General features: G+C 37.7%; 1 protein-coding gene across 2 annotated transcripts in view; it reads left to right on the forward strand.

Moving 5' to 3' along the window:
• LOC110031371 (uncharacterized protein slr1919) overlaps positions 1–21608 on the forward strand; it is a 123723-nt gene that overhangs the window by 12822 nt on the left and 89293 nt on the right. For both annotated transcript variants that reach the window (XM_020734544.1, XM_020734552.1), the window contains exons 2-4: positions 8537–8712; positions 12472–12628; positions 12778–12830. In XM_020734544.1, coding sequence (XP_020590203.1) covers positions 8537–8712; positions 12472–12628; positions 12778–12830 — 386 coding nt within the window. The remainder of the gene's footprint in view (positions 1–8536; positions 8713–12471; positions 12629–12777; positions 12831–21608) is intronic.

A 21608-nucleotide genomic window follows, 5' to 3' on the forward strand; every position in this document is an offset into this window, starting at 1 on the left:
ATCTTGGATATATATATATTGCATTTTTTTTCTAAATAGTAGAATTATTAACAAAATTTTATTTATTCAAACATAAAATACATAATACAAAATTTCTTTTATATTAAAATGATTAGTAAAACAGGTCAGACTCAATTCAATAAATAGCTTGCGAGCTACGCTTAATGAGCTAACGAGCCAAATTTGAAGTATTCTCAACTCAACTAGTTATGTGGTGAGTTAGTTTGCTTAGCAAAATTTTAACATAAAATAAACTCAAGCATAACTTAATTAAAATAAAATTTAATAATATTCAAACTTAACTTAATTGATAAAGTATATATTTATGAAAAATAATTCATAATTTTTAAACTATATTTTCATTTAGAATTGACTTTTTAAAAATAAATTTATTATTTTTATTAAAAAATATTATTTTAAAAAAAATTTCAAAATGAAGTAAATGAAAGCAGGGAAGATAATGGTAAGAGGAGAGAAAGAGGGAAGAGTTGTCTTGAATGAGATTTTTATAACTCATTGTAGGTAGAGTTTAAGCCTCTGTAAACTACTAAAAAGACATGCAACAACTATTTTGTTGGTACCAATGCTTATTTCATAAATTTTTTTAAAAAGCTTTTTATGAAAATGGTGTCACATTTAGGTGGAGTTGCTCAAGCTTTCTAGGAGCTAATAAAAAGTACGTCAGAAATGAATTCTAACATATAATTTAAGGCTTTAAGATAAATATATATGTATATTAGTTACAATTTGTTCTTATATGACATAATTTGGTGCCACGTAGGTGGACAAATTGTGCCACATTGACACAATTTGGTCTTATTTAAACAAAAAAAATTATGCCATTTTAAGTAAATGAATTGCAAAATTAATCTCTTTTAAAAATGTGTAAAATTTCTAAACATTTATGAGCTCTAGAGAGCCTTATTGTTGTCGCGAATGCCATATGCTTGATCCTGAAACTCTTAAAATCTAATGTGAGTGCACATTATAACTCTATAAATAAGATGATGTGGTATTTATAGGGGGTTGAATACTATGTTGCGGGGTATAATTATAATGTCAATCTACATATGTTAGGATAATGGTGATTGGGGGCGGGGTGTACAAGGAACCACATTGATTATGGAAATGGTCAGCGATGTTGACGTCTTGGTTGGTATGACGAGGCTTTAAAATATGAAATATTTAGATCAATGTTTTCAAAGTGATGTATATATCAACTTGGCACCATGCTTTTCTTAAATGCATGCATATTTGATGATATGACATGTGGATCCATGATAATTCTCATGAAATGATTGTATGGAGTGTTGGACGTAGGCTTGAGAATATACATGACCTCGGAAAGGGACTGGGTATGAGAGTTCTTAGTTGAACTTATTGTGGAGAATCCAATTTTTTGAGGAAATATCCGGAGGCCTCTCTAAGGGACCTTCAGTAAGAGCTTTCAAGAACGTTTATGAGAATTCTTCTTGAGTGTGTGAGCTAAATGGTGATCAGATCTATACTAACTATGGTTGCTGCATGTAGGATAGAGATTGCACTAGAGATTAAAAAAAATTATAGGATTACACTTAACCCTCCATTTGAAGTGCTATAAATTGAATGCACATTGCTTCAAAATAGTCACTTCCATTATTAATTTTTGTGGCATTTGCTTAGAGTGCCGACACCCATGTGTGTGAGCATGAGAAAGAATTCCAAGGCTACGATCTTTTGTAAGTGAAGCATCAAACGAGGAGAGGATAATGAGGTTGGCATTCCAGTCAATAACCACTCTCCTCTTGACTCCAAATCTAGACAATGACCATATGTATTTTTTAATAGGTGTATTTCTTTACTATAATGTTTAGTTGTGCTGCGAAGATATTTCGAGGATCCTTAAGGAAGGTAAATCCTAAACTATTGTACCTTTAATCATAGTGTATTGTCTCTTTGCCACTTTTTCATGATTTGAGGAGAGGGTGGGGTGTTTCTTGGTACTAATGTCTTTACTACTTGACATGATTCAATGTGTGAGGAGGGGAGGAATAGAGATGAGAAACTATAAGGTGGGGGATTTAGAGTCCTCAATAGGAGATGGCTTTGCCGAGGAGGCTAAGGCCTCAATCCTTGAGTTTAATTTGGCCAACTATGGATCTTTATCCAAGTAAAAGGTGTGAACGCTTTAGCTTGTTTATTATGAAAGAGAAGATAATTAGGGCTTTAATCTTTATCCATTAGTAGAATTCAAGTTGGCGGGCTGAAGTGAAGGAATGCATTGGGCTTATTGTGTGATAAAAAATATCGCTTAGACTCAAAGGAAAAATTTATAAGATGGTGGTGAGATTTACAATGCTCTATGACGCAGAATGTTGGCCTTTAAAAGAGAAGCATAAAACCAAGTTAAGTGTTGCCAAGATGAGAATTCTTAGGTGGATGAGTGGCTTTACACTTAAAGACAAAATGCAAAATAAATATATTCGTGATAGGATTGGTGTAGCTCTTATCAATCAAGAATCACACAAATCAAGCAGCTGAATTAGGAGTTTCCTATAATTAGGAGCTTCCTTATTTAAATTATTTCCAATTTTCTCTCTTTTTTTAATTGTACATATTCTCTTCTTATTTGGAGGAGGAATAATTATTAGGTTACCTAAAAGAGATTGTACAAACTATTATTTATTGGAATGAAAGCAAAGGAGAAAGGCATTCGACCTATTCACTCAAATATTGACATGATATCGGAGCCAAGTTTAATTGTTATGGTCTGAATCTTTGATCATGGCTTGCCTTTGGAATCGTTTGTCTCCATCTTCTACTCGAGCTCATGCAATCTTCGCATTTTTTGATTCGAAATCCTCCACGTCGACTGGCTCCCTGTGCCGAGATCGGTGTCGTCCCTCTCCTCACGAAACTCGAGCCCACACAATCTTGAGCTTCCTTCGCTTCCTCCACTCATTGCTTGTCCTTGACTTTGCAGCTCATTTCACTCTTCACACCGGAAGCCCTCACTCTGCCTTACCCCATGAGATTGTGGAATCACAACCTCACCTGTTGCGATCCTCTGCGCGATCCATCTTGTCCTCCCTCCATGCGATCCTCTTTGCCATTAACTTTCTTTGCCCTACCTTGTCTGATTTTCTCACGAGCCAACAGAAAGCTGAGGATCTTTTCCCCGTCCTAGAGCTCGACCCAAGAGCACATTCGATCTTCACTCGAGCTCGTTCCATCTTCGCCGGCTGCTTCCGACACCTTGGACCTCCTTTGACTATTTCGTCTGCCTTCGTTCACCATCGATTACTTTGCCTTTGATTGCGTCTGTTTCGTCTTTTGACCGCTTGGACCTCCTTCGACTGCTTCGTCTGCTAGCCTTTGAAATCGTTTGCCTTCGATTGCTTTGTCTGTTTGAGTGTTTCACCTTGCTTTGTCCACTTCAGTTTCATCCAAACGTCATCATCGGCTTCGCTAGCCTTCACAGCTTCTATCTGGTTCCGTCTCCCGCATCTGGTTCCAGCAGTGATCCGCGATTCTGTCCATTTGTTGTCTCGTTCGCAATCCTTCAATCGGGTACCTCGTCTGCGATCCAAGTTTCATTTGCAATTTGCGATCTCGACCACTTCGTTCACTTTGTCCGCTTCTGCTTTGTCAGCTTTGACTTTATCTTCGACTTTGGCACTCAACGATAGTCGACATATTTCAGCATGGAGATCCTTCCTAGATCTTCGACACTCAAGGATAGTCGACGTATTTCAACGCCGAGATCCTTTGTAGATCGTCGCACCCAAGGATCTTAGGCTTCGACTTCAGATTCCTCTCCTTTGGTCTCAGATCGAATTCAGCGCAATGCACGATTTTTTGGTTCTCTTCGGTTTTCTTTGGTTTTTTTTTTGGACTTTTTTGGATCTATTGGCTTTTTCACTTTAGGTTGATTTCGATCAATAACTTTCTTAGTAATCAACTTGTGAGCAACAATTCTGTTTAGAATGTTTTCTAAAATCTTAGCTGTCAAATTTACGAGAAAGAATTCTACAGCATGAGAATTTCAGTTCAAGATGTCTTTGAAAGTGAAGGAGCTTTAAGGTCATATTGATGAGTCTTCTCCAGCACTTACAGAGCCGAAAGATCTTGGTCAATGGGAGGCAAATGATGCTCGAACTGTTTCTTGGATTTTGGGATTTATTGAGGCTCTTTCTCAACATTTTCATCAATTTCTTGTTAGCAAATTCATGTTTCTTAATCAGTCAGCATCAATTTGAGGGGGGTATCAATCAAGAATCACAGAAATCAGACAGTTGAATTAGGAGTTTCCTATAATTAGGAACTTCTTGCTATTTAAATTATTTCTAAATTTCTCTCTTCTGATTTATTTCTTTTAATTGTACATATTCTCTCCTTATTTAAAGCAGGATTAGTTATTAGGTTACCTAAAAGAGATTGCACAAACTATTATTTATTCGAATGAAAGCAAAGGAAAATGACATTCGACCTATTCACTCAAATATTGACAACTCCAGTGGCGGACAAAATTAGAGTCATCTTAGATGGTTTGGTCACATTAAACATCGATCATCTGATCGATCATCTGATGATCCAGATGATCCAATTAGGAGAGTAGATTTTTTAGATTCGACTTATGTTAAGAAAGGCTGAGGTAGACCTAGAAAGAATTTGACATATTGTATAAAAAAATGATCTTAATTTATTAAAATGAAATGAAAATACGACACTCAATAAGTCACAGTGGCGAAAAAAGATTCATGTAGCAGACCCCACTTGATGGGATAAAGGCTTATTGTTGTTGTTGTTGTTGCTGCTTAGCTCAAGTAGTTTGGTTCTTGGATGATTAGAGATTGTGCCCCCTGCTCTTGGTCTTCAGTGCTACTGACTTATAGTTAACCAAATGTTAGTCTCTTAATGATAAAAAAAATTAAGTCACCAGCTTTCCATGTTTTAGGGATGGTTTTTCCTTCTATCGGGATATATGGTCTATTCCAATTAATAAATAGCTTACCTTGGCTCAAAGAATTTCCTCATGACTATTGGGAAATGTGAGCCCCTACATTTAGTTTCTAGAATTTGAATTTTTGAAGAATCTGACTGCTTAGGCCTTTTGTTTCTTGATTCTTCATGAGCTTGATTTATTGTCCCTTCAAGCAAGTCCAAACATCTACAAATCTTCATTATGTCAGGTCCGGTCATGCACCTTCGTGATACACATGCATACGAGTTTCTCTGGTCTTGACTATGGGGCAATAAATTACGTTAGGAGTTACTGCCTCTCAACCAATGACAAATGAGAAGAGGGTTTCCACAATGATTGTCCAAGGTGTGGCTCAAGAGGCCCACAAAATTAAACGCATCTCATCAGCCCTATTCCTTGGTTTGTGAAAGACCTTTCGCTTGAGTAAGTTGATTATTAGTTTTTTTGTGGCTATTGTTTTACTATCAATTTGAGGATGGTAGATAAATGAGAACTTGAGATTAACACTATTGCTGGCAAAGAAGTTCATAAGTTTCTATCTTGACAAACGGAGACTGCTATCTATGACTATAGTTGGCATGAGGCCCAACTAAAAATCTTGGATCAAAGAATTCGGTCACGACCTCTTTGGTTGAACAAGCTAGCATTATCTCCTCCACCTGTTTAGTGAAGTAGTTAACCACCACAAGTATTAATTGATCTTGTTGAGAGTCAAGATGCCATAAGAAAGGGCCAATATCTTTTGCCCCTTAATGGTCTAATGATGAATATTTTCATTTATATAATAGCTTTTGCAATGTCTAGGAAATTTTTTGACTTTTTCTATGGTATTTGGGCAATAGTAGCGTTACTTGAGCATCATCCTTGGCAAACTTTTCAACGGAGAGTGACTTCCTCACTTGCCTCAATGAATTTCTTTCAATACATTGCTTCTTGTGGATTGTGGCATCGTAAATTGATTCTTGAATAGGACCTTCCAAACAAATTCTTCTTTGCAAAAATTTGTTTTATGGCTTTATAATTCAAAGATCTTGTCTCACTTTTCTTTTTAGGCAATGCTCAACCAACAAACCTCTCAATTGACAACACCTATTTCTTTGTCTTTTTCTTCCATAGATGATTTATCCACCACTTGATTGCAGATGTCAAGAAGATTGCTAAATTTTTACAATGTGTCAGCAATTTGGCTGTCTTATCGTGGGATATGCTGGATAGCGCGAACTTTTTGAACTTCCAAACCTTGATCCAAATTTTCTTGAGGTTTTTGTTGAGAATGGCATCCTTGATTTTGTAGATCCCAAATACTTTGTCCATTTAGAGCTAGGAATCATGGAGAAATAATAGCTTCATCACCTCGAATATAATGGCAAGTTGCAGTCCAGAGGGCTCTGCCTCATACTCAGTTTACTTGTTAACATTGCAATTGAGCTTCAAGGAAGACAAACACTAGGTTCTGAAGGCTTTTAAGCATTACCTCGCCTCCATTGCTGTTGTTCTAGAGGTTTATTAGTGTGTACATCTAACAGTCTCTTTTTCTGCTTGAGGGACTTTTTGTGATCATTCTTTCGATACAATGAACTTGGCTGCGAAGTTAGCTGAGATCCGAACCTTGATTGCAGTATGAGGGGCACAATCTAGCTCAAATTCACTGGGCTAGATTAACCACTTCACGAGCCTTATTGAGATTTGTGCTTCTATAGGACTTGGAGAAAAGAGGTGATAATGACTCTTGATTTTGTGAGATTAGAAATAGGCTTTCAACCTTTGCGTGGTGATCAGGGGAAAATTGTTAGTTCTCTTGAAAGAGTTTGACTAGTCAATATGTTGTTCTCAGCCCCTTTTCTTTAACCTTCTTAGATCTTATATCACCAACATTTACTCTCAAATATAATGTATTTTCTCTAATTTTTTGCCTATGTAGTACTGGAGCAGAGTAAAATGGTTTGAACTTGTTAAAATGAACTCCTGCATTCATAACCTCAGACAAGGTGGTTAGTCTTACGGAAAGCCTTATTTAGAGACCCGTGCTTCTCCCCTGAGTGACAGATATACTAAGTATAGTGAGTTTTTGAACTCGAACATATAGTACATATTATGTCTGTAAGTTTGCTTTGAACTTATCTTTATCCCTTACTCCTTCCATCAACGACATTTAATGAAGGAATTTCTTAGATTGAGGTTTGAATAGGCATTTCATTGAATTGAGGTTTATGTTGTATTTTTGGCACGGGGAGAATGTATCTGTTAGATTGATAAGATGTTAACTAGGACATCATCAATGAGTATTTGAAGATTTCTTCACTTATGGGCTATGCTCATTAATCTCTAATAGGGTTCTTAGTATTTTTTTTTTAACTCAAAGGCACAACAATGTAGCAATAATTGTCCCTATATGTAATCAGGGGCGGAACTAACATCTTTTTCTGAAAGGGGGCAAATTTGTTAAACCCACTAATTTTAAAAACTTAATTTTAAAAAATAATTTAGACAATAAATATTTGAAGAAATTCCCCATCACACTTTATCAATATATAAAGTGATCGGTTTCACAAACAACTTATAATTTACATGGGAACTATTATTTTGATTCATACATTATGGCATTATCTATATCAAACAGCCTTTAGAAAAATGGAGCAATTATTTCATATGACATAACACATAATTTTCTTTTTTTAATGCGTAATCAAATTAAAAAATAATTATTGCTTATTAAAACAAACAAAGTATCTTAAACTCAAATATGAAATAATCAAAATATTAGAAGAATCTGCATGTGTATGTGCTGTGCGGGACAGCAACTATGCTGTTTTTTCCAGCAGACAAGCCATGCAGCCACCTATTAACCTCATTTAGCCGCCTGTCCTCGATCTCAGCCGCCCCTCCCTTGCTGTCATTGCCTGAAACAACACTTCTGGCTGTTCTTCCCGTAGTCCAGCCCACTTCCTTTCTTACAGCCTCTTGGGAGAGCGAGTGGTTGATTCCTCGCTGCTGTTTTTTCACTGATTTTAGCCAACCAACCTCCACTTTTCCCAACTAAAAACCACAACTTCCCCTTCCTCCCCTACAACCATCCACCGCCTCGTAACCTGTTGCCGTCCACTCACTAAATCCGACGATCACCTTTGGATACAATTTAGTTGCGTTTGTTTATGTTTGTCTTTGCGTTTCTCTTTCAAATGTTTTTGGTTGTAGCCACATGTTTGCTATCGGTAATAGTATTTGTTTTTCTATTGTTGTTTGGGTTAACTCCAGCATCACCCTTCATCACTTATTTACAATACTCTGTTTGTTTGTCAATTGATAATTAAGAGCTACTTACAAAAAAATAATTACCAAAAAATATTCTTTTGGTAAACAATGAAATGCCTATTAAAAAAAATGCTAAAACACTGAAAGATTCGAAACATTTTTTTTTTGTTTTTTTGCCAAACAAACCCCAAGATTATTATACAATGTTTAAAACATATTTTTTTGTAAATTTAATTACCCTATATGTTTGCTTGAGCTTGAAATGATTAAATATTTTTCATGTGTTAGTTTTTCTTAGTTCTGAATGATTGCTTTTAACAGGATTGTCTGGCTCTGACATATTAATGGCTGATATTGAAGCTCTGAAGACTTATTCTGATTACATCCAACACTTTTTATCAGTTTGGAACATGCCTTTACCCGAGTTCTATGACCCTGAAAAAGTCGAAGTTTATTTTAATTGTCGACCTCATGTTTTATTCTTTAGACTACTCGAGGTATTTGAACTTTATGTTGTTTTATTTCTATCCATATTTGTAGAGCACCGTCCTTTAATGTATATCAAATTAATTTTTCTATTCTTACAGCTTCTCTTGTTTTTTAAAAATTAATTCGGAGAAATAAATTTTTTGATCGATTGGTAAAGTACATCAGCATATTATCTATGTAAGAAATTGTTGGCGATGAGTTAAATGTACATATAATTTCTTGTTGTATGGGCAACTTGAGATGAACATATTGGTTATCATAGCATGGGCTGATAGGCAATTGAACAAGATTGATAATTATGTGAAAAACTCAAAACTCTATTGGAAATTGCTCAAATTGTGATCAAGTTGAAATTAAATTAAATTGTGTTAACTCAATGTGAGTGTATGTATATAGCTTTGTGAATCTATACACATAGTGTTTATACTATTATTTAAGAAAAAAATGATTTTATATAGCATATAATGCATATAATTGGAGAAATATCGTTGCTGCATTTTTTTTTTTTTGGGAGAAACATGGCTGCAAGTTTGTTTTATATGAAATTACTTTCCATGAGGGATGATCTCATATATTTGTGAACTCCTCGAAACTGGTTTGCACTTGTTCGAATTTTAACCTAATTTGAACCTCGATTTTAACTTAGTTCAAACAAAGTTCAAAATCTATTTGCTTGAACTATGTTTAAATTTTCTTCAAAATGCATTGTAATCTTATTCGTTTCTTCATCTCTCATAAGTTCGTTGGGGGAAGGCATCCACGGTAGTAGAAATATGTATTTCATGGTGAGAGCTTTATGGTATTAAGCATTGGAGAGATCCTAGGTGATACTGTAGTTAATCGAAACCACAATAGAAAAAAAACAAATATTATTGTTGAAAACAATCAAGCAGTTACAACCAATAATATTGAAAGGGAAAATACAACACACGACACCCGAAAATTTGAAATGACAACAAACACAACACATACTCAAACTAGGGTGGATCTTGAGGTGGTCGTGGTGATTGACGAGTTGGCCCTCCAAAGAGTTATCAAAGAGTGGGTGAAGGATGCAAGGCACGGCAACAACAGTGGATGAGGATGACGACAATGAAGGGGAGGAGTTGCTATAAGGGCATCAAGGTAGATGGGGAGGAATGGATGACTAAGTAGCCAGAATAACAAAAAACAACAGGAAAAGGCTGTTTCTGGGCGTATGCCAGGAGGAGGAATGTCGACGAAGCAATGTGTAATGCGAGGGAATGCAGAGGGTTGCAGGACTGCAAGAGGACGCAGTCTGGGGTGGAGGCAACGAGGACAGGTGGCTGATATGGGGTGAAGGTAACGAGGACAGGTGGCTGATATGGGGTGCTTGTAGCGATGAAGGACGGCCGGGGGTGATGTTAGGAGGATGCAAAAGGGGATAGAGAAGATAATTACCAACTGGAGACCAAGATGCATCCGAAGCACCATCTAGAATCCTAGGATACAACCCTCGAAGAGAATAAGAGCTGCCGGTAGCTGTCATGATACAAAACACATAAAAAATTGTGAATCCAAATCCCAATACAACACATATAACAGGAAGAACTAGAAAGGAAGGAGTACAGGAAATTTGCTGAAAATTGGAAATAAATCGGAAGGGGAGCTGCTTGGTTTGATTCAACGTTGTTTGCATGAACCTTTTCCCGTGTCATGTAACAATATTGTGGACCGCGAGGGGGGGAGGGGGTCACGAGATAGCTCCCACATTAGTCTCCTAAGGTTTTAGAAGCTTTAATCTCATTTGTCGATGCTTTTGTCTCCTCATAGGTCGACCCCATTTAAGTTAGCCATAATGTTGTAAGCTCTCTTTAAGTCAATCATATATGCGTTGTCATTCCAAAGGACACTCTCATAGAATATGTATCTATCTACTTTTAACACAACTTGAATTGGAGCTGCATAACGATGGGTTCTCGTAACCACTTAAAAGAGACTCATTTTCTTATTGAAAAGGGCCTAAATCTCACTGAAGGATGTTCTGGCTCTCCAAGCTCCTAAGACAATTTCCAATTCTCTGGTTCATTACTCCCTTCAGTCTGACCATCTATTGGTGGGTGCATTGCTGAACTAAATTTAGTATCCAATTGGTTCCATATGATTTTTTAGAAATAGCTCAAAAAATTCTTATTTCTAACAAGTTATATCTCCCTCAAAAGGGGCAACTCAGGAAGCATATGATATACATGAAAAGTCTGAAATTCTTTTATCTGATGTTGCCATGTGGCTGGTGTTTCCTCGAATTTAGGACTATCTTGAAACACCAATATTAATTATGGAGTCCCTCCCATCGGCTCAATTTGAAGTACATGTTTTTCTCCCTCATTAGTTTGAACCCGGTGCTTCTCCTTTGTCTCCTCACTTTCTTTAGTGTCTACGATGTCATTGCCCATTTTTTCAACTTGTCCTTGATTAGTGAAAGAGATCATTCTCTTAGTTGTGCAATTTGATCCCATATGCCCAAATCCATAGCACTTGAAACACTTTCTAGCTGGGACAAATTTATGAATATTGGTTTGCTCTACATGTCCTTTATTTTGAATCAGTTTCTTCTCAGTCGACATCAACTTGGTTGTTCCTCCGGGTGTACTTTGGCTGCATGATCTTCGGGTTGAATCCTGCTTATGAGATATGGTGGTCTCTCGACGATGTGGTCTCTCCACTTTTGAAATTAAGGTTTGATCATTCGGTCAGTAGTGAGCTAGTGGTACCTGCGCAGGATCTCTAGCTTTATTTTGGATAAGGTAGTAATTTTACTCTTCCCTTCTCGTTGTCGAAGAATCTTCAAGTTCGCCCACATTCTAGGAGCCTTAGAACAATATCGAACTCATTTTTCTCCACTCAATCAAGTGTAAAGGTATACAGCGGCCGAATAAGTGGCCACTGGAGTGATAAAATATTGATAGTTATCTTGATTAATGTCATAATGAGGGATTTCTTTGTTGGCTGGTTGAAATAGTTGGAAGCCAGTGATCTTTAAAAGAGGAAATTTCTGATTATCATGGTGGCGGTGGTGGTGACTCGGAAGTTGGTTGAACATAGGGGATGCTAAAATTTCCTCTACTTCTAGCGAGTATAACTGGCAGAGGAATCATGCTAGGTTTGGGGAGATAGTAATAAGCGGGAAGAGTACTATTGACATATAAGTGAGAAAAATTACCTTATTTTCTCGTTGGCTTAGCAGCATTGTTTATATGCAGTTATTTCTCCATCATATTTGTATTGTTCTATTCTTCTTATTACCCAAATTTTACTCAGAATTTTTTGGTGTGAACACTCGGTGCATCCACATCAAAGCTACATTCTTTACTAACTTTTTCGATGATGTCTTCTCCTTAGATGACAATTTACTCCTTTTTTTGCCTTTGTTTACCTCTTTCTAATGCTCTTTTTGCCTCACTACACTTTTTTTTATTTAAATTTACGGTCATTGTTCTGGCCTGCTTTTCTTTCTTTCTTTCTTTCTTTACTTTCCTCCCTAGTTTTAGCCTTTTTAGCAGATCTTGAACTTACGTGAGATATAACGAACATGGATAAAAAATTTGGATTTTTTTAAAAGAGAATATGACGCTGTACTCATAAAATGTTGTATTCGTGTTCCAGGTATTGATTACTTTTAAAGCTATTGAACCATGAGCCATATATCTTTTCCTTTATCAAAATATTTTTTCTTTAATTATCCAGATTTTTCTGGAACGTATTTATGATGCGAGCATTACTGTTTTCTTGTGGTACATTTGAAGGTTTTCTTTTCATTTTCTTATGCTGCAATACGGTTGCAACTCACAAGAATTTTCAAGTTTAGCACGAAAGATTTAGGTGGGAAAAGCAGCTTGGGTGATACGGTCGGTCAATTTTTAAAAGAAACAATGTTGAATCTTGGCCCAGCTTTTATCAAAGGTTAGATTAGTCGTTATCCATTCACATAGTGCTGGAAGAAATTCAAATCATCAACATATTCAACTTTTCCTTTCACTTTCATGCTATAAAAATTTTACAAATTTTTATTGAAGCCTGCAAATTACCAAAGTACATTGTTTTCTTTTCAGTTGGCCAATCACTTTCTACAAGGCCTGACATAACTGGTTCAGAAATTTCCAAGGTTTGGCATTACCATTTTAAGGACTTTTATCTTATTTTCTTCCATTTTATGGTGAACAGGACTTAATGTTTTTATGATTTTTTTTTTGCTTCTTTTGCATTACAAGGTTATACAGTACTGCACCTTGCTACATTCTGCTGAAGTATTCTTCTAGTTTCATTTTGTACTGTACTAAACATCTGTTTTATCTCCAAGTTTAAATTTTGTAATTTCCCTTACTCTAATTATGACTATAACTATGATTGGTTCACAGACCTTGCCTCACCCTTTTCTTTGCTTTTTTTTCTTTTTTTATATAATACTTGTAGCTCGAGTTTTTCTCAAGTTTTATTCATATGGTACCATAAAATGAATAGCTTGCTACATTTACTGCAATCTTCTTGAAGTTTCTGACGGAGCAGTTCTGCAATCCTGTGATTCCCATTCCGTTCCAAACCAAAGCTGGAAATCCCCTCTTGTGGATTGCCGCTGGCATGTGGGCCCCTTGTTTTATAATACTTGGAATAGAACTATGGTTATCTTGTGGGGGAGTGGGGGAACTATTTATATGGTATTTTTTTTTTTTGATATTGGAGTTGTTGCTTTGGTTTATGAATTTGGTGATCATGTTCTCTATTTATTCTGCCCTAGGGAGCGTGCTTAGCTTGTTTTGGAATATGTGGTGGATCTCCATTGGCACAAGTGCCTCACTGAAACCATTGTTTCTTTGTTCTTCTGTTTACAGTCTGGACAGCTGCCAAACTTCTTCTTTCCCTTCCCAAACCCTGTTGACCTCGCTCCCTTTCTATTTCGCAATCACCTCCTTGCTAAGTTCAATCCTTAAACACTTTCTCTTAGAATCATGTCACCTTCCTTCAGCACCCAGGGATCTATTTTTTTTTAATATTAATTTATTTTTTAATTCTTGGTTTTTTTTTTGACAAGATTGCTCAGTGCCGTGATACTTCCTATCATTTTATTTCTTTTTGATAGTTACAATTATCATATATGAGTTCAATTCCGGAGGCAACCAATGTACTATTTTCTTATTTGTTTAGTTTTTGATATATTTTTGTATGAACTTTATGAAATGCAACAAAACATTGTCAACCCTTTTGTGAAAATTATGCTCTTATTTTTTTTCAGGCCTTGAAATGATTAAATTCTTCTACCATTTAGTCCTGGCTATATGTTGTTACGGAGCTTAATGTTAATAGCTACAAAAACACAAATTGAATGCATTTTACCCTTTCTTTGTTTGAGTGGTACTGTAGCAAACTTTTTGTATATGAATAATATTTTATTAAGTAGGAGTTTTATTTATTGTTGTAGATATCTTATTTTTGTGTTCTCATTTGTTGTATGATCCTTGATGAAAATCTTACTTGTTCATTCGATTTTGGTTTCTTCTAATTGGTAATTAATAATGGTTTCCCCTTGGTGGCTTGTTTTCAAGTATATATATATATACTATTATTATATATATATATATATATATATATGAATATGGTGATGCAGATGCATCGTGTCGCTCTGCTAGGGTTTACTCCTTCCGTCGCGACTCCATGGCGATGCGGTTAGCCGCAGCGGTTCGTAGACTCCTACTCGAAGAAGGGTGGGGGATCTCGTCGCCGTGCCCCAGGCTCTCGCTCGTTCACTTCGTTTCGCTCTTCGATATCGTTTGTTCGATCGCGTCATTTTCTGGATCGTCTCACGAGCTCACTGGGAAGGTAGCGGCAGACATCACAGTTTCACGATCCTTTATATGACGTGCCGCTTGATCCCTGCTCTGCTGATCAAGCGACAAAGAGCTCCGTTTGAAGTCACGACTCAATCCCAGGAGCTACCCGCTGTTCGACTCCTCCCTGCTATCAACCCAGGAAAGCCTCCATATTTGCTGTCCTTGCATTTCTGCACCTTCCCATCGCTGCCACCAGCATTCTTTTGCTGCTTTCACCCCTGTCAGCTATCCCGATCCACTTGCCGACCTCCACCACCCATGGGATACACTTCAATGATGTTTGCTTGTGTTGTGTTCTTGTATTTCTTCCTTTGTGTTGGTCGTAACCATTTATTTGTATCAAGTAAAAATAATTGTTGTTCTATTATTGTTTGGTTAACTCCGATATCACGCTGCCTTCTAGACCTGCATCCAACCTGCTGCCGCCTTCCAACCCTACGTTCCATGTACAACCCAGTTGCCAACCTACCTATCTTCCTTCTACAATCCAACCACTAGCTATTCTGTCTTGCTCCTGTAAGTCTAGGCTTGTCGCCACTGTCCCCAACCAGCCCTTCCTTGCCGCAACCCCCTTCCACGTCACTCCAACTATCCATGGAGTAGCAAATATGCTGTTCCTTGCTTTGCCAACCCCTTGCCGACCCTATTCCTTGCTTTGCCACTCACCTACCACCCCTTCCTTCTACGTAACCAATCTCCACCACTCCCTAAATCAAACATTACCTGAGTTTGTGTGTTGTGTCTGCTCTTATTTTTCATGTTAGTGTTTGTGGTTGTAAACTCCTATTTGTTTTCTGTAACAATATTTGTTTGGTTAACTCCGGTGTCAAACTATGGAATAAAGCCTCATTTATGATGTTGTAATTAACTAAAATGTGTTTAGACACATGCTGCAATAAGTTAGTCCCACATCAAATAATTTAAAAATATCTTTGTGTAGAGATATCAAGTGTCAACTCTCTCTTATTAGCTCAAGTTTTTCTATTTGTGTTTGAGTGTTTCTAACTTGATTTGGTGCCCTTAGCTTTGGAATTTCTCTTTAATGATTGTCATGTTTGATTGCAATTGAGTCATTTATTTTTTTATGGCTCATTGGTCATTGGTGGGTTCTACCATGGTTGAGAAAAGGTTAAGAATGGATGATCCCCACAATACGTCCACGTTAAAAAGCTTGTTGTGGAGAACTATCTCGGGGTATAATAATTTATGATAAAGCTTCCATTTGAGTTGTAATAATTTATGAGGTTAAAGAGTGGGCTCTTGGGGTGTAATAATTTATGATGTTAAAAAGCTTCCATTTGAGGTGTGATGGCTATTGTGGAGAACTATCTCGCGAGGGGAGATCGTTTAGGCTTCTTTGATTGGGTTTAGTCCAATATTAGATAATTAAAGAAAAGTATTGGTTTAGGAATACTAAGCAGTTGGCTCTCACTTATAGGCGTAGTCATTTAGGTTGAGGTTTGGTTTGATGATTTGTTGCCTTTTTGTTCATTGTCCCTAACAAACATATTCATTGTCTCGAACAAAACCTATCATATATTCATGTTGGTGAAGTGTATAAATGGTTTTTTTCAGCTTTATCGACAATGAGAGAGTCCTTTTAATTAAAATTAGGCATTAAATGCTTAGCATATCGTAACAATAATTAATTTTACATTAGGAAAATTTATCACCATAAGCTTAGATCCAATGGAGGATGAGATGAGATAAACTTGATCATGATCTCATGGTTCAATTATCCCGGCTTGTTACAGCCTGGTGTACTTATTCATGAGGCAGTCAAACTAACTTAATCGAATGATTCTTGTCCGTTGCTATGAATTGGCTATCTGAGGGGATTTTATAGATCTAAGTGAGTGTTTGTTTAATAAGATAATTTTAAATCGATCTTAGATAATAAACGATTTTGCTCTTCATCAAGTATACTCCATAATTTACGTTTAAAGAGATTTATGCCATTGGGGAACGATTAGCTTGTGATTGTGATCGTGATTTAATGATGCTATTTTGCAGCGAACCATCTCATTAGAGGGCATCATTTTTTTGTGGTGCCATTTAGAGGTAAAATTACTTTGTTAGATGCTTTCTTTATAGTGAGAATTGAAGTCCATAGCAAATTTTTTTGCTATGATTTTTCCAAAAAAAAACAAAACTATATAAATTTAACAACATATGATTTTCTTTATACAAATTATTTGGGAAAACAACATAGTTTAACAATATCATTAAAGAAAAATTCACATGTGGAACATCTGATTTGTTGTACAAATAAAATGTGACATTGTAAATGGTCGGTCGAAAAAAAACAAAAAATAGAATATACCTCTTAAAATGTTGTGTCAAATTAATGATAAAGTCACGCGGGAGCTTATCAGGGCTTACCGGGTTGTGGTACATTAACCGCTACGGTACAAAGGTTCAACTCTACCCCGTTGCCTATTTAACTCCTTCCTTGTGTAGCCCATTCCTTTTCTATTACTTTCCTTGCCTACCTCCTTCCTTTTCCATCACCTTCCTATTTCTTTTTCTCTATCTATTCGATCTACTATTTCTCATTATATATATGTGGTTTATTTGTTTAGGATTCAGATTATTGCGTATTTTTTTCAAATTGCTGTCAGGGCAGCCGTCGAAGTTTGTTTCTCTTTTGAGGGCTATATTCGAGGGATTGTGGTGCTCTGACTGTGTCTCTTTCCCGAAGTAGTGATTATCTTCCTCTTATTCCCTTTTGCATCTTCCTACATCGCTCACTATCGTTGAACATCGCTGTAGCTGCCCGAAACAACAGTATTTTTTTCTGCAGCTCTCCGCCTACTAGCCACCTTCCCGTCCCTTCCAGCATTGTTGCTGCCCAAACCGCACCTCTTCTCTGCTATCAGAGCTTTCCCCCTGTGCCACTGCTGCCCAGGACAGGGAAGACCTTCGTCCTGCTGTCCCATCATTGTTCACCATCACTTAGGACAACCTTCACACTTGCTATCCCCGCATTTATGCACTTCCCCCTTGTTGCCGCCAACATTTCTTTGCTGCCGCTACCCCCGTCAATCTTCCCGATCCACATAGCCGACTTCCGCCACTCTGAGAATCATTTTAGGGATGTTTGCTTGTGTCGTTTTATGTTTATTATCATTTATTTTCTGTTTGAAGAGTCGTCACTGTAACCCTATTTAAATTCAACAATAACATTTCTATTTTTATTGTGATTTGTGTTAACTTTGATATCATTTGGTATCTGAGCTAGCCCAACTCTAGTCCTATCATAGTGTTTCCTAGCATCCGCCCCTACCCAAGCCACCTCTACTAAAATACTTTTTTTTATTCCCACCAACCACCAAACCATAGCCAAATTTGACCTAACTCTAAATCCCTTTCCTGATTTTCAAAATCCGCAACCCCAAATTAAATTTTCTACGCTCTCAGTTAATCTCATATACCCTCTTTCAGCTAAACTCCAAAGCCTACCCGTGCCACCGAGGAGATACATGCTCAAGCATATCCAGGAAGAGATACAACGGGAGATTCATTGACTTCAGCTGTGGATATTGAGGATGAAACTCAGAGGGAGATTACCCTCGACCAGGATTTGGAGAATCAATGAGGAGTAAGAGATGGGAATCTGAATCCCTTCCATAGGGATGGTTTTAATGATGCAGAACACCGACCAGGACTCTTTGGAATCCAGTGTTAGAGGAGGTCAAGATAAGAGCCAACATATGAATAACGAGAGATCCAATGCCAATTCCTATCAGCTTACTATGAACAAAAGATTTAGACACCGACTAGGACTCTTTGGAATCCAGTGTTAGAGGAGGTCAAGATAAGAGCCAACATATGAAGAACGAGCGATCCAATGCCAATTCCTATCAACCTACTATAAACAGAAGATTTAGACTCTAGCTTCAGAAGTGGAGAGACCAAATCATCGGAAAACCACCACTTCTTATATGCAGTGCTCAACCTCAGGGTCTTACATCCATATTACACCCAAGAGAACATCTAACCCCGTCAGAGGAAAAGTTGAGTTATGATGGAGAACGGGTGGAATCAATATGCATCCCTTAATATGTCTCAACCAGAAAGTGTTGCAAGTACCACAAATTTGTGCATGTTGAATCAGACTTCACAACTAGTTGAATAATCTGTTTCACTGAGCATTGCGTTCTTGAAAAATTGGGTAATAACATAGTAAACACTGAAAATGGTGACGATACGAAGGAGAACCGACTTCCAGTTGAGGAGGAAAATATCACATAGTTTCAGCTGAGCCCATGGAAGAAACTCCAATCGGCTTCACGGTGATGTCCAAAACAGTCTTGAGTTTGAGGAACTGACACTAGAGGCATGAAAATCCCATATAAGAGAAATCCAGACCATTCAAATCTATAGACTCGTTCTTGAGTTGCTCCTACTGAGGGACGTGCAACATGTCATAATGGGGGCTTTTTTGTGCCACGTCAGGAGGATTAAATGGAGTTATTCAGATGCTAGATGCAGGTTAGCATGGTACCCATCATCAGATGTCCATACAGGAGGGATGAACCCCAACCTGAAAATTTATCGTAGTAGCATGATGAGGAAAGAAATTATTCAATAAGATCCAGATATTATTAGTGTAAAAGAAGAGGTTCTTCTGGGTGTAATCTGACAACATTCAATGTTGCTGGTCTAAATTCATACTTCGAGAAACCAAAGGTGACGAATGAGGTCGAAGTTCCTCCAACCCGGGGAGATTGACGTGGGGCTCTGAGGTTCGGGTCGGTGCATGCATGATCGGTCCATCCTTCTTGCTAGACCGAACTGGACCGGCCAGAACCAGTTATTTTGCCCCTCTTCATTTTTTGTTGGAATTTCTCTTTTTTATAATCCTTCCCTTCCTACTTTGACTGCATTTTTCTTTCCACTCTCCTCTAATTGTTTCCTATTTTCTTACTTACCTAGTCTAGCATCTACTCTGATTGCTAGCCTGTTTTTAATTTATCTCTGATTTCAAGTGTGTGTCTAAGGCGTTTCCTTCTGAGGGCTGTATCCGATGGCGAGAAGTGATTCGACTGTACCTCGTCCAAGATGGTGCTTACCTCCGATTAGTTCCCTCCCTTCTGTTCAAACGCCGCCACCTCACAAGGTGTCCCAGGGTGAGTCGACCTTGCCTACTCCCCTCAAAAGGCCGCAAGTCATGGCACCCCCATCTCTCCCATCGCCGACCGTGCCCTTTCTGCGCAAACCGACAGCTGGGTTCATTCCCTTCTTGCCCCTACTGTTTGTAGTGCTCTTGAATGCCCCTCCTCAGCACAGACGAATTGTTGGTTACCTCCCTGCTTGTCCCAATTGCTCACAAGACTCGCCAACATCATTCCTCTGCACAGACCAGCCGCTCGACTCCCTATCTACTCGCTCTAGCCGCTCGACAATCTTTTTGAGTTAACCCCTTCCACAAAAGAATTGTTCTTCTCAATTCCTGTTTCCAGTAGTTCATGCAGGACATTATTATTGGCTTATTTAATAGCTAATTGAATAAAGGGTTAGAGTTATAAAACATTCAACCTTTTGATGGGAGCCGATAAGGTTAGTTTTGAAGGAAAAGTGGTTAAACTGAAGTAACAATTATAGAGGTTATTTAAAATGATTTGCTATGAATAGGTTTAGCATCATAGATAAATGTGTTAAAGTTTTGAGGAAAAATAGGCTAAATTCTGAATAGGCTCAATGTCTTTTCCCTTTGCTTTTAATCCATTAAATAATAATCTTACAATCTATTTTAGGTACAAAATAGTTTGTATAATCTATTTTAGGTAACTTAATAATACATATTCCTAATCTAAATATTGAGCTAAAAGGGAAATAAATCATAATAAAGATTTTGGAAATAATTTAAATAAGGAATCTCCTAATTATAGAAAACTCCTAATTTAACTGCCTAATGATCATGACTGATCAGGATACATCAATTTGCCAACAAGAAACTGATAACACTGCCGGGATCAAAAAATCCTCAAGCCGTGAATGCTGAAGCCAAGAATGATGAAGCCTCAGAGACAACTCCTGAACCATACCGTGATTTGAGCAAAGAAAAACATGAAATTCTTTATCATTGTCGTCCAGAAATTCGAATCGTAGCCACAAGAAGGATCCGCTTCCAGTTACACGATCCAAATGCTATCGATCATAGCCCACAAATAGGATCCAGTTACATGATCCAAATGCTATATATCATGGCCTACAAGTAAGATCCGTGTCCTGATCTAAATGCTACCGATTATAGCCCACAAATAGGATCCAGTTACACGCCCCAGATGCTATCGATCACAACCTAAAAGTAGAATCTGCGTCTTGATCCAAATACTACCGATCATAGCCCACAAATGAGATCCAGTTACACAATCCAGATGCTATCGATCATAGCCTACAAGTAGGATTCGTGTCCTGATCCAAATGCTACCGATCATAACATCCAAATGCTACCGATCATAGCCCACAAATAGGATCCAGTTACACGATCCAGATGTTATCAATCATAGCCTACAAGTAGGATCCACATTCTGATCCAAATGTTACTGATCATAGTCCAAAAGTAGTATCTGCGTTCTGTTATAAGATCCAAATGCTATTGATTCTTCCTGTGACGACGGGGAAAATTTGTTCTCTGATGTTCACGCTAAAAGTGCTAAAGCCGAGATGTCGAAGCCGTGGGTCCAGGAAGGATTGTCGAAGCCTTCAATCCTTGGGTGCGACGAAGAAGCCGAAGTTGAAGCGGATGAAGCCGAAGCAGAAGAACTATTTGAAGATGCCGCTGAAGCAGTGATGACTAGCGAAGGAGATCCGAAGTGGACGAAGCGAACGAGATCACAAATTGCGGATGAGACTTGAATCACAGACGGGATAACAAATGGACAGAATAACATATCGCAGCTGGAATCAAACGCGGGAGATAGAACCAGACGTAGGAGATGGAAGGAGGCGAATCGAAGGCGGAAAAAGCAGTCGCTGCGGACAAAAATTCTTAGATGGTCAAATCAAGGCAAAGAAATAGTTCCTCCCTTTCCACAAGAAGGCCGGCGGGA

The sequence above is a fragment of the Phalaenopsis equestris genome, unplaced genomic scaffold, assembly GCF_001263595.1.
Source record: "Phalaenopsis equestris unplaced genomic scaffold, ASM126359v1 Scaffold000002, whole genome shotgun sequence".
NCBI lineage: Eukaryota > Viridiplantae > Streptophyta > Magnoliopsida > Asparagales > Orchidaceae > Phalaenopsis > Phalaenopsis equestris.